We start from the raw sequence: 14,175 nt of genomic DNA, 5'->3' as shown, positions 1-14,175 counted from the left end.
TATCATATGTCTTGACTGAAAAGTCATTATCATTAAACAACATGGAAGAGGTTTGAATGAAATAACCTATATGTATCTGTGTTCACTGCTGTCAGGTCACTGCTATATCCCTAGGTCCTAGAATTTTCATCTTCAGATAGTTATTGAACATTCACACCAGAGGGTCTCTGCTATTTTGCACTGGACAGTACAACTGTACAGAGGTGTCATAGCTCCTTCCCTGAAGAAACTATCTGCTTTAACAGCAAACCTTTATTGTAAAGTATCTTGTAATCTCAAGAGCATTGCTCTTAGATTTCAAAAAAAGCGTTAAACTGTCTTAGATTGATAGAAAGCACAAGGTACACATTTACAAAGCAAAGATAAAATAACCTTATATGCTTCTTATATATATTTTAGAAACTATAAGAAATTATATTATAATTAAATATAAGTTTAAATTTTAAATATTATAATTAAATTAATATTTACTTAAATTATAAGAAATTATAATTACTTTAGAAAGTATTAGTCCACATATGTAAGTTAGAGAATAGAGGCAGAGAAGAAATAATCAGGAAAGACTTCTCAAAGGAGGGATGGGATGTTACCATTGTTTTAAAGGTTGAGTATGACTTAAAAGTTAGTAGTTTGAGAGTCAGAAGCTTGAATTGGTAAAGGGAATATTTTCAGTGGTGATAACAATAAAAGAATGACTACCGAGTTCTTAGGAAGATAGGTAAGCAAGGGACACAAAAGGACTTGATCTGACCAGAGAAGAAAAGATATATGAGTAGTCATGGGAAAAACTTGGGGACCAACATACTGAATAGTCTTTTAAACTTAAAATGGGAGCTACAGATGAAAACACTCTTTTAGAAAGTTAATCTTGTAGTGGTACATGGAACAGGCTAGAAAGAAGAGAGATCGGAGATGCCCTATTAGAGCCAGCATGCAGGAAGAGTGTATATTGAAAATTTGGAAGATAATACTTAGTCATTTAAAAAATGTAATTATGACCACCTGTTACCTACCTGGCTCTGTTCTAGGAGTTGGAATATTGAATAAGAAAGGTATGGTCTTGACTTTTGTGGAACTTACCACTCAGAGGGAAAGACAGTTACTAAAACTGTAATTGTAGGCATGACATATTTAAGGAGAAAGTACTAAATGCTGTAGGAGTGTTATGACTAATCACATGGGGGAGTTAAGGGAGGCTTCACTAAACTTTGGAGGGTTGTAGACTAGAACACAAACATTTATAAATGAACAGGTTAATTTAAATACCCCTTAGAAATGTCCCACCAAAGATGACTTTTATACTCACCTTCTTCTCCAAAATTTCTATGCAAGTTGGGGTAGAAAGAAACCAGACTTTTCCCCCAGAGATCTCATATCTGAAATTAGGGAATTAATTTAACTTCATAGTAAATTCTGCATAATAAACATATAGATCAAGGGACACTTTTTAGAATACTAATATTCTCTTTGTATAGGCATTATAATGTACATGAGACGATTCATATTCTTTCATATAATGTCTAATAAATTGTTAAATTATTTTTCTCAATAGGTTAAGAATCTAAGTCTTCAGTTGGAGCAAGAATCAAATAAGCGACTATTGTTACAAAATGAATTGAAGACTCAAGCATTTGAAACAGATAATTTAAAAGGTCTAGAAAAGCAGATGAAACAGGAAATAAATACTTTATTGGAAGCCAAGAGATTATTAGAATTTGAGTTAGCTCAGCTTACAAAGTAAGTCTTGAAATCACATTCTTGATTTCTTTTTTTGTGTTCAGCATTTGCTTGTGTTTTATATGTGTATAGTTTCTTGTACTTAGAGTTTGTGAAAGGAAGACTTCGAAAAAAAGCATTTAGAAATAAAAGGATTTGCTTGCAAAGGTTTGTAAGGGAGTTCAGGCTTTGGAGGATAGCCTTACTAAATAAAAAGTACAGTTACTTAAAGAGAGGAAAGAGGAGATTATGAAGGCTGCTGACTTTACTGTAAGTCTCTTTGTGTTAGAAAAAATAATTTCCTCATATGATTTTGATATTCACAGTCATGTTTCTTGATACTAGAATTATAAAAATCAGGGATAAACTTCATTTTATTAAGGATTCAGTACCTCACAGAAAATGTTGAAGATTTCTTTATCTTGGAGACAAGAATTAGGCATGATGACTCTCTCTCTCTCTCTCTCTCTCTCTCTCTCTCTCTCCATATATATATATATATATATATATATATATATATTTGTTTGTTTGTTTGTTTGGTTTTGTTTTGTTTCTTTGGTTCACCTTAGAATGCAAAGAATCATTTTTCTTCTTGTCCTCTGAGATGTGATATGTCTTCTTAATGGAGACAATGCAAGGTGTCAGTATTGCTTTCAGAATTTGTGTAAGGACACATTTCAAAATTTTAATATCAAAGATGGGTGTATCTTATGCCAAATCATGTATTTTTATTTCCTCCGAATTTATAGTATCTTCATTTGCCAGCTTCATTTACAGCACAGTAATTCTTGGATAAAATTGTCAATTTTTATTTTATTTCTTTGTATTGGTGAAATTCTTTTCCCCATTAGGAGCCACACTTTTCATGTAATATGTTTTATAGTTTTCTTCTCCCAAAATAATTGTCACTCAGCATTCAGTGAACATTTATTATGTCTCTTTACCTGCTGTATGCCTTATTAAATGCTGAAAAAACAAAGCTATTACTACCTAACAAGAAAACCTAGCAGGCACAGATGGAATTGTTAATCCTTGAAACTCTGTGTCTGGGTTGCATTGTGTTTTTGTTTTTTGAGTCTATTCCTTTCTATGAATTGTGCTTATGTGTGCATTATGTATGTGTAGTTGTCTCTTTTATCTGTCTTCCTCCTCTCGTCAGTTATTCTTGCCTCCCTTCCTATTCCTTCTCTAACTATTCATTTCCAACACACAGATCCCCCCACCTTGTGCTTAATTGGCCATAATATATAGTATGAATTCTTATTATTATTTATTAAATAGTTCTATTTCCCCTGTTTTTAATTGCTTGCTTACTACATAAGACATTTAAAATGTATCCCTAAGAATGCTTTACCTATTAAAATTTACAAAAAGAAATACCATTTTTATTTTTGCAATTTGGATTAATCCATAATCAATATTCAAAATGACCTTCAATAGAAAACAGTTCCCTCTACTTGCCATAGTATTCTTTCTATAAAAAGCAAAATGGAACCAGACAATGTGGCCTGACCAAATGTAATTAATGTAATACTGTATAATGAAGTATGATTTTTAAAAACAAATGTCTGTTTAGTAAACCTTTTTATTTTAGCAACCTTGATGAATAAAGAGTAATATAAAGTCTAGTATAAATAGTATTTGTTGACTTTTTCTCTTTTATCGGAAGACAATACAGAGGAAATGAAGGACAGATGCGGGAGCTGCAAGATCAGCTTGAAGCTGAGCAATATTTCTCGGTGAGAATCATTTTTAACATGATAGACTGTTTCAAAATCTGACTTAAAACAAAATGTTTAGATTTTTAATGTGAACTATGATTCTTTTTCTGATGATTATGAAGTGCTTTTCTCCCCTTTGCATATCCCTATATCTGCATTTCATTTCTGAATATGAGTTCATGATCCATTTAAGTTAGGAAGAAATGACTATTTTTGTGAAACATTTCTGGAATTGCCATCAAGCTAGAGTTACATATAAGATTTTGTTTTAAAGATTCTTTTTGCCTGGTAGCAATCTTGGGTGGGTTAAAGCGTCTGTATTATCATGAGTGTTTCATGTAAACATTTCATTTGTAGGTGTCAGTACGTACAGTTGTAGGCATAGCAGATGTTCAGGAGCTTTTTCCTGTTCTACCACTGTATATACTTATGTGTCTGCTTTTTGTCTGTAGAAGTCATTCTAACTCTATTTGCTGCAGACCAAGTTATTTTCACTGCTACTATTGATTAGCACTAATAGCTCATGTTTGAGGCTTTATTGTTTTGTTTGTTTCTTTTGGTTGCCAAGCTTTTGTGCTACCATTTTAACCTGATTTACCTAGCTGCTCCTTTACTAATCCTGGCGGCCATCTTTCCTACAAGCCTTATTCAGTGCGAGTAAATGTGTGGGTTTCAGGTCGCACTGGTGAACATGTTCTAGGAACCAATTGTGAACACTATTGGAAGTGGTGTTTTCCCTGTAAAATATCTGAACACCACCGGATCTCTGAAGAATTTTTGCATGATTTAGAGCTTCTTGCTCTACTCTGCTCATCTCCTAATCAAACATTGTGACTTCCTGTTTTTTTCTATTTCTTTCCTGGCTTATTAGACCATCATCAAAATTTTTTTTACCGATCATTATTGTTGAAAACCTTACCCTGAGTATAGGTTAACCTTAATTATTCAAAGCATGTAGTACTAACTTCTGCAAAGTGATCTATAATATCATGCACACTTTCTTGGCCATGTGCTCCCACAGAGTAATCATGCAGTGCCTCTACACTTTGGGATGGATGTGAAATGACTTGTCGTATTCCTATGAATTCTCGATTTTGCCTCTATAAAAATAATACAAAACCTGACCCTGTCTCTTAAATCTGATTTATTCTGTTGCTTGTGAGGATTCTGTTAGGTATCATTAAATTCGATAAGCTATTATGAACCAAATTTAAGATTTTCTATAGTTCGGGCTTTCAAATCAGATTATTTTACTTATTATCCCTTCATTGATTACATATATAAATTTCTATATCTGAAGTCAGAGAAAAGAGATAATAATTTGACTCCTAAAAGCAAAATAAATTATTTCATTTTAGAGATTGTGAACACTTATACTAGAGCAAGACATCACTCTTCCTTTGTTTGCATTCCCATGGAAAAGTATTTTTCCCCTAAAGTAGCAAATTTACCCTTATAGGGTAAATTAAGTGTACAGTGTAAAAGTAGTTCTCCACAGCTTTTTGCTGATCTGTGCTATTTTTTTCCTTTCCTTGTCTTTTAGACTAAAAAGGATTGTTTAAAAAAAAGAAAGAAAAAAACTAGACTTACTTGGAAGTTTCCTCTGGAACCCCAGGATATAACACAATATAGATGTAATACCTAATACCTGTTAAATATTTGTTGATGAAACAGCAAAAGCTCAGAGAATTTTGAAAGAACTATTTTTCTATAATAAGCATATATTACTCATATGTTAGTACAATTTTTTATAAATCTTGTTTGTAGGTATTTCTTCTACCCTTTAGATAACCCACTCTATCCCACCCACCCAAAAGAGAAGTGTTTTCTCTAATATTATGCACTTCAATCTGATTTTTAAATTAGTAGTGTTTGCTAAGTGTTTTTCCCACATCAATAAACTTTTTAATGTATTATTAATTTTACCCATTTTAAGTGTATAGACCAATAAATTTTGAGAAACGCGTATACTGTGTGGCCACCAACACAATCAAAATACAAAACATTTCCTTCACTGTGCACAAATTCCCTTATGGCCCTTTGCATTCAGTGTTCCCCACCCACCTCTGTAGGCAACCACTGATTTGCTTTCTGTCACTACAGATTGTTTTCAGCTGTTGCAGAATTTCATGTACATGGAATCATCAGTATATGCTCTTCATCACCTGGTTTCTTTCACTCAGCAAAATATTTTTTAGATGTATCATGTTGTATATATCAGTAGTTCATTGCTTTTTATTGCTGAATAGTATAAATAAACCACAATTTTTAAAATTTATCTGTTGATGGACATCTGGATTGTTTCCAGTTTGGAAACTTGTGGATAAAACTGCATTGAAAATTCATGTATAAAACTTTGTGTGGACATATAATTGCATTTGTCTTGGGTAAATATTTGGGAGTGGAATTGTTGGATCCAATGTTGTTTAACTTTATAAGGAGCTACCAAACTTTTTCAACTCACCATAAACACTTAACTACTTCTTATCACTTGTTTTGCAGACACTTTATAAGACCCAGGTAAAGGAACTTAAGGAAGAAATTGAAGAAAAAAACAGAGAGAATTTAAAGAAAATACAAGAACTACAAAATGAAAAGTATGTCCATTTTACTTTAGGACAAGAATCACTACTACAACAAAACATTCTTAAAGTTAGAATAGAGAGCCATTATTCTGATGGGAATGGTACAGCAAATCTTACTGAGCTAATACAGAACAAATCAACCTAGATTAGGCTAAAATTTACCTTTAAGGTAAAAAAAAAACTTAATACGTTAATGCTATAGTAGTTGTACAGAGATTCACTAAACTAAGTGACAAATTGTTTTCAAGGGTCTCTCAATCTTTAGCTATTTGTATATAAATAGTTTATGTTTCATTTGCAAGTCATTTTATGTTAGGTAAAGGTATTTAAGGTCTTTATCTTAGTATTATTAGGCAGGTTAATTTCTATGGCATGTGTGCCTACGGCCTTAGGAGAAGACCTTCTAAAGCTATTTAACCATAAGAACTTCTCATAGCTAGATAGTTTCAGAACAGGCACTGGGATTACTTTTCTCATGTTGTTACAATGTCGTTTCATAAACCACTTTTGAAAGTCAAAGGATTTTAATCATTTCATTATGGAAGGGAACAAATTCATACATGAATTATATGGCAAGTATCATGATAACCCCCACGCTTGAAAGAGTCAGGACCTTGCTATCCCACCCCAGAAGCCCACTATATTTCCCATATAATTAAAGCTTTCTTCCCTCCCTACCACAAGAGTAATCACTATCCTAACACTTGTTGAAGGAACTGGATCATTTTTTCTGTAGTTTTTTCCAGTCATGATTTTACTGATTCTACTTCTGGAGTTAGTTGAACATTTTTGTCCTCTTTCTGTGTTTCCTGCAAATCAATGGTTAAATCTAGACCTGCATTGTCCAGTACAGTAGCCACTAGTCACATGTAGCTATTTAAATTTAAACTTCCTTTAAATAAAAATTTTAAATTTAGTTCCTTATATTACAGGTGCTCAGCATAAGTATAAAACATGTCTGTCATCAGCGAAAGTTTGTATTGGACATTCCTAATCTGGGAGCTTAATCAAATTCAAATCTGATTTTTAGAGGGGAGAAGACTACCTCATTTATAACTGTGTAATGTCTGGTTGCCTCTGTATTGTGAGGAACCATTGACACTAGTGCTTGGATCCTTAATATGGTTAGGTAGAGTCTAAGGTAGGAAAACTAGTACATTTGCTGTCTCTTGACAGTGGTGAACTTCTATTACAGAGTACAGTCTGTTGCCTCTCTCTTGTGTGATATCTACATGTAGTATGCCATCCTAGGTTGTGTGCATTTACAGTAAGGGGACACCCAATCCACTATATACCATACATAGGGTTCATATGTTTGCCCTCGCTTGATGTATTTAAGAGAAATGTATTGATCACCACTTTGTGCTAAGTACTTTGCTTCATACCAGTGATACAGTTATTAGTACGTTATGGTTCTTAGCTTCAGGTGCATCAGAGTCTACTCAGGAGACAGATATAATGAAGATATACGGCTGTGAAAAGTGCTCTTGGAACATATTGAAGGAATATACCTCAGTCTCACCATGTGGGATTTAGAGAACATTTCTGAGGTCATAACTGAGGAAAAGGAAAATTTGCCAAGAAATGAAATATGGGGAAGGGGACAATATAGGCAAAAGTCAGTTTGTGATTTGGAAGACAGTGAATGGTTTAGTTTGCAGCTGGCGAGACAGTTGGTGACAGATAAGGCTAGAGAGATAAACCTGAGTCAGGTTACAAAGGGCTTTGTGTGTCATGCTGAAGAGTTTGGAATTATTAAACACTAAAGAGTGGGAAATTTTGCTTTTGTTGATGTTGTCTTTGTATAGCTACATCACCTATATCAGGGCCTTTCAAAGAATAAATATTCAATAAACATTGAATGAATAGATGAAAAGTCTAAGCTAGGGATTGGCAAGATGGTCTTTTAGAAAGTCCCACTCTTTAAGGTGGAGAACAGACTGGAGTGGGGTAAAGCTGGGTGGATAGAGGGAATCCAGCTATACAGCCACTGGAATAATCTAGATGTAAAGTTATAGTTGGAGCTGGCAGGAAAAGGAAAGGCAAGTACATAGGAAAAAAATAGGAAGTAGAAGCAGTGGAATTTACAGATTTGGGGGTGGGGGTAAAGGTTAGGGAACATTTCAGGTGGACTCTCAAGTTTGTGACCAGGGCAGTTGGGTTGATGGTAGTGCTAGTGCCTGAGTTAAGGAGTGCCAAATTTGTAAGATGAGGGAGACAAGATTATTTCCATTTCAGACCTGTTCAGTTTCAGGTATTTTTATGGGGTATCCAAACAAATGGATACCAAGCATTTGGGTTTATTGCTTCAGAACTCAGAGAAAAGATAAGGACTTGAAGCTGATTTGACAGTGGTTGCAAACTAAAACCAAGCTAGATGAGGTTTCTTAAGATGATTGTGTATATCAAAGTTGATAAACTCCTGAGCCTATGATACCATACATATAACTAGGTTGAAGTTAGTTGGGTTCATTCATTGTGTGAGTTATGAGGATTATAATAGATGGAAGAGTTCATGTCCTCAGTTCTAATCAGTTGCAGCCACATGGTAGCACTGATCTAGTATTTCCAGATATTCTGGTTTTCAAGTAAAGCCTCAAATGTGAATTTTTATGTAAAATGTTGGCCCAGATTGTGTGTGTGTGTCTGGAGGGAGACAGGGGGACACTTTTGTGGACTCATTTGCCTCTCTGGGGCAGTAAGTTATAACCACTTATGTAGGATGAGAAGACATAAAGGCTGAAGACAGGTAACGACCGTCTTTTAAGAAATGGGAAGAGGACGGGAAAGTAAGAAGTCACCAGGAATACAAGGAGAAAAGCAAAATATGCTATCACAAAAGCTAGGCAAATAAGGTATTTCAAAAAAAAGAAAGTGATTTAGAGTACCAAATACTCAGAAGGTCAAGTAAAAAATAAATCATTTGTTATAGTTAAGGTTTTATTTAAGGTTTCCTCGTTAACAATAGTTCCTAAATAATGATGAGAATAGACACTAGATTAAAGTGGATTGAAACATAATGGGAAGGGTTGAAGGAGAGACAGAGTGTAGACAACAGCCACATTGACCTTACTCTTAACAAACCAGTCTGTTCCTCTCCTGCCTTGGAGCCTCTGAAGTTGCTCTTCTGTCTGGAACATTTTATTCTGAATAGCCACATGGCTTGTTCCTTCACCCTGTTCAGGTCTAGGGCTAAATCTCATCTCAGAGGAGCCTTCCCTTCTTAATATTGCAAACATCTCCCACCCCATCCCACTATCTTGCTACCGAGTTCAGTACTTCCTTCTCTGTTTTATTGTTCTCTGTAGCACTTAACCCTTCTTAATATTGTAGAATTTGCTACTTCTTTTATTTACTGTTTTTCACTTTCTACTAGAATGTACTTAAACTCAATGAAGGGATTTTCACATTGTGTTAACTCTAATTCATTGATGCATGCCTAGCCCCTAGAATTGTACCTAGAACATTATAGATTCTCAGTAAATATTTGTTAAATTAAAAAATTCAAGAAATGTGATTGTTAACAGCAGGGAAATAGAGCAGTAGCTGGAGGAGAATATGATAGTAAGCCATTTCTTTTTAAAGATAGCAGAAACCTGAGCATATTTAAATGGGACATGGGAAGGAAATCAGTGGGAAAAGTTGTACATCTATTCATTGACAAAATTTCTGAGCACTTTCTGTGGGCCAAAGACTTTTCTAGATATTATTGATAAATTTATTTCTTTAAGGAGATAGTAGAATAAGGGTAGGAAATTGATGCTCAATATCAGCAAAGGCAGATCTTTCATTATGGAGAATTGTAAAGGAAGTATGGATGAATGTAATTGCAGACAGTTTTACCTAAATCTTATTCTCACTTTTTCTTACACAATTGCATAGTCAGAGATGGAACTGTTAGTTTGGGATAAATAGGTCTTCCAGCATTTTATAGTATAAGTTAAATACTTTTATCTGAATTTGGCACAAAGCAGCAACTCCAGATGAGAACATATTATCAGTTATAAATAGACAAAATGTGCTCTTACCTAAAGGCAGCCCCTTAATTCTATCCCTTTCTGCCTACTTAAGACTGTGACTCCAAAATTTCTCTTTTTTCCTACATCAAATTTTTCCTTTCTTTAGTTATTCCCACTATTATACAAATATACAGGCAAACATCTCCTTAAAAGAAAAAAACCCTCTCTTAACTGAATTTCCACTTCAAGCCACTGGCCCATTTTTCTGCTTCCTTTTGTCACAGACTTTCTTGAGAAGTGACATACAATTTATCCTCAATCCTCTTCTCCCATTCTGTCCCAAGGTCACTCCAGTTGGACTTCTGCATTCATTACTCTACCAAAATAACCCTTCTCAAGGTCACTGGTGACCTCTTAATAGTTAAAGACAGTAGTTGATTCTCAGTCCTTACCTTATTTAACAGTAGCAGTTGACACAGTTAACTCCCTCTTGACACAATTTCTTCACTTGATTCTGTGACACTACACACTATTTCCCTTTTTGAACGGGACATTCTTTCTTAACCTCCTTTGCTCCTTTGTCCCTTCTCTGAGACCTTTAAAGTTTGGAGGGCCCAAGGGATTACTCCCTACTTGTTCTTATCCAGCCTTGTGGCTTTAAATAGCACCAGTATACAAGTATATTCTCCCCTGAATTCCAGACTTGTATATATCCAGCTGTCTATTGATATCTACACTTGAACATTTAATAAGCATCTCATATGTAGCATGTCCAGAAAAATGTTCTGATTTTCTCACCTTGCCAACTATTCTCTATGTGCAGTCCATCAGTAACTCCTACTAGCTATAACTAAAAAATATATCTAGAATCTGATCAGTTCTCACCACTTGTACCTTTACTAACCTGTTCCAAACTGTGGTCATCTCCAATCTTAATTATTTCACTAGCTGTCTAACTGATGTCCCTGCTCTGCCTTTGTCCCCCTACTCTCTGATATTAATAGAGCAGCCAGAATGATCTTTTTAAAGCAGAATACTCAGAGTGAAAGCCAAAGACCCTGTATTGCTTGGATATCCTCACAATGTCTGTTCTCCCTCACTTCTCTTACTATATATCTCACAGCCTTCCCTCATTTTTCACTCTGCTCACGTTGACTTCCTTCAGACCATCCCTAGGGCACTTGGCCAAAGCACTGTATTCCCAGATAAATGTGTCTTCCTCCCCTATTTCTTCATGTCTCTTCTCATTTTACTGGAGAAGCCTCTTTGATCACCTGTGTGAAACAGTAACCACGTTTGTAGCGTCTTCTACCTTTCTTCTTTTATTGTTCTCTACAGCATATTATATATTACTTGTTCATTTTTTTAAAGTGTCTGCCTCACCCCACTAATGTATGCTTCATGAAGGCAGAAACTTTGTTATTGCTATATGTCTTAATTCCTAGAATACTTTTTGGCACATAATAAACATTCAAATAAATATTTGGACAAATGAATGAATATTCTTATTTTATTGTTTACTATATGTCTCCCTTTTTAGGCTTAAGACAGAAAATTTTGTTTGTATTATTCCCTTATAGATTGAAGTCATTCATTCATTCAGCAAACATTTATTGAGCACCTACTGTTTATGGGGCGGAGGGTACGATTATGACCAAGATGGCTTATCAAAGAGAGGCTGCAATTTAGGAAGAGCAGGTAAACTGGACTGATCTGGTCCTGGTCTAAATGTCAGTTCTGAAAAGTTTTAAAGTACAATTCCCAGGGAGAATTTTTAGAATAGTTTATAGTGGTTTGCAAATCAATTTATAAGTCTTCATAATCTCATATGAATTTCAGAGCTGGAAGGGGCCTCAAAAATAATTTAGCTTAACCCTCTCATTTTACAGTTTGGATTAAACTCAGCTCCAGTAGTAAGAAGCTTGCCCTGTGTCCCTACCCAGTGAGTTATAGAACAGGGGTAAGGGTTCAGGTCTGATTTCCTGATTTACAAGCCAGTGAGTTCTCCCTGTGCCATGCTACCTTCCATTCCAAATTCACAACAGATTCCTTTTCAAAAGTAGACTGTTTGCCATTACTTTATTATCTTTTCTTAGTTAAGCACAACAGCAGGAACAAGATTAGAGAATTCTTTTACTTTTATAGTTTTTCAAAGTGTGAAGTTAAATTCATTACTTTTATAAAAAGTTTGTAATGATTCAAAGTTCATTTTGAGCAACAAATACTTAATTCTTTTTATCATTTAAATTTAAGCATATAATTAAGTTGGGTGAATGAACTAAATTTGTGCATATCTATTTCCCTTACGGATCTGTTGCAGAGAAACCCTCGCCACTCAGTTGGATCTAGCAGAAACAAAAGCTGAGTCTGAACAGTTGGCTCGAGGGCTTCTGGAAGAGCAGTATTTTGAATTGACGCAAGAAAGCAAGAAAGCTGCTTCAAGAAATAGACAAGAGATTACAGATAAAGATCACATTGTTAGTCGGGTAAGTATAATAATCAGTTACATGACTAAAATTAACCTAAATCAAAATGGGTCCTTTTAAAGTGTTAGGGTATATGTACATGTGTATTAACTTAAACACATCAGTAACTGTACTCATGTATAGTTTATATAATCCAAAACAAATGTCAATGATTGAAATTCTTATTCAATATGTTGGGTTTTTCCCTTTCTGGCTGTAGATCTTAATATATATTATGTGAAGAAATGCTTACCTTCAATTCATTTTAATACAGTGCAACTAATTTTATGACCAAAATTCTGTAAAATTCAGTGAAACTATTTTGGGGTGAGTCTTTGTCTGTATCTACACATTCATTATAGAAACCCACTAATACAAACAATTAACTGTTCCTGAAATTGATACTACAGTCTATGTAGATGATGGAGCTAGAAAGAGGAGTTACAGATTTTTTTTTTTTTTGGTGAATGCATTTTTTTTTAATTGAAGTATAGTTGATATACAATCTTATATTGATTTCAGGTAGACAACACAGTGGTTCAACAGTTACCTGTATTATTAAATCCTCACCCTCACTAGCGCAGTGACTGTCAGCATAGGAAGATATTACAGAATCTCTGGCTATATTCTACATGCTGTGCTGCTATCCGAATGACCAACTTATGATTGAGAATTTTTGTGCACTTTTTCCCCCTTACCCTGCCCACCTACCCCAACCCCTTCCCCCATCGTAACCACCAGTCACTTCTCAGTGTCTACTGCTATTTGTTCATTTTGTTTTTAGATTCCACAAATAAGTGAAATCCTACGTTATTTGTCTTTCTCTGCCTGGCTTATTTCACTTAGCATAATACCCTCTAGGTCCATCCATGTTGTCAAAAATAGCAGGATTTTTTTTATGACTGAATAATATTCCATTGTGTATATGTACCACATCTTCTTTAGTCATCTATTGATGTACATCTTGGTTGCTTCCATATCCTGGCTATTGTAAATACTGCAGCAGTAAACATAGGGATGCATATGTCTTTTCAAAATCAGGGATTTTGTTTTCTTCGGGTAAATTCCTAGCAGTGGAATTACTGGGTCAAATTCCTATTTTTAGTTTTTTGAGGAACCTCCATACTGCTTTCCACAGTAGCTGCACCAATTCATATTCCTACCAACGGTGTAGGAGGGTTCCCTTTTCCCCACATCCTCACCTGCTGAGATTTTTCTTTTGAAGCCACCATCAAGTGTTCTGGTATAAGCACACCTGGGTTCATATCCCAGCTTTGCCCTTAAGAAGTTACATGTCCGTGGCAGTTTGCCTTAATCTCTTCAAGCCTCAGGTTCTTCATCTATCAAATGGCAATAATACCTATTCCACAGGATTTTTATGAAGATTAAATGAAATAATGTACATAGGATGGTGAAAAAGTACATTATCAGAAATAATCAAATGTTTTAAGTGTCATTTTCATCATCATTATTCATTCAGATCAAGAAACTAAGTCCCAGGAAGATTGTGACTTGATAAGTATCACAGAGCTAGAAAACGAATTGCAAATTTCTTGACATCCAGTCCAGTGCTCTTTCCATTACACACACACACTTAAATCATTTTTGGAAGCTAACAATTATTATACAATTTAATTTAATTGCATTTAATTATAACTACATATTGTAAGAGGAAACCAGGCATTTCTATAGTTGGGCCATGTCTGACCTGTCCTCATCTATAAAAGAG

General features: G+C 34.7%; 1 protein-coding gene across 6 annotated transcripts in view; it reads left to right on the top strand.

The window, feature by feature from the left end:
- The window catches only part of ROCK1 (Rho associated coiled-coil containing protein kinase 1), a 166,341-nt gene that overhangs the window by 128,580 nt on the left and 23,586 nt on the right, over window positions 1–14,175 (top strand). For all 6 annotated transcript variants that reach the window (XR_008998312.1, XM_036905806.2, XM_036905805.2 and 3 more), the window contains 4 exons: window positions 1,553–1,737; window positions 3,386–3,455; window positions 5,940–6,034; window positions 12,302–12,467. Coding sequence is in view for 5 of the 6 variants with exons in the window: in XM_036905806.2 (XP_036761701.1) it covers window positions 1,553–1,737; window positions 3,386–3,455; window positions 5,940–6,034; window positions 12,302–12,467 (516 nt within the window). In the remaining variant the exon portion in view is untranslated. The remainder of the gene's footprint in view (window positions 1–1,552; window positions 1,738–3,385; window positions 3,456–5,939; window positions 6,035–12,301; window positions 12,468–14,175) is intronic.

The sequence above is a fragment of the Manis pentadactyla genome, chromosome 6, assembly GCF_030020395.1.
Source record: "Manis pentadactyla isolate mManPen7 chromosome 6, mManPen7.hap1, whole genome shotgun sequence".
Lineage (NCBI taxonomy): Eukaryota > Metazoa > Chordata > Mammalia > Pholidota > Manidae > Manis > Manis pentadactyla.
This window is presented reverse-complemented; position numbering and strand designations above follow the sequence as displayed.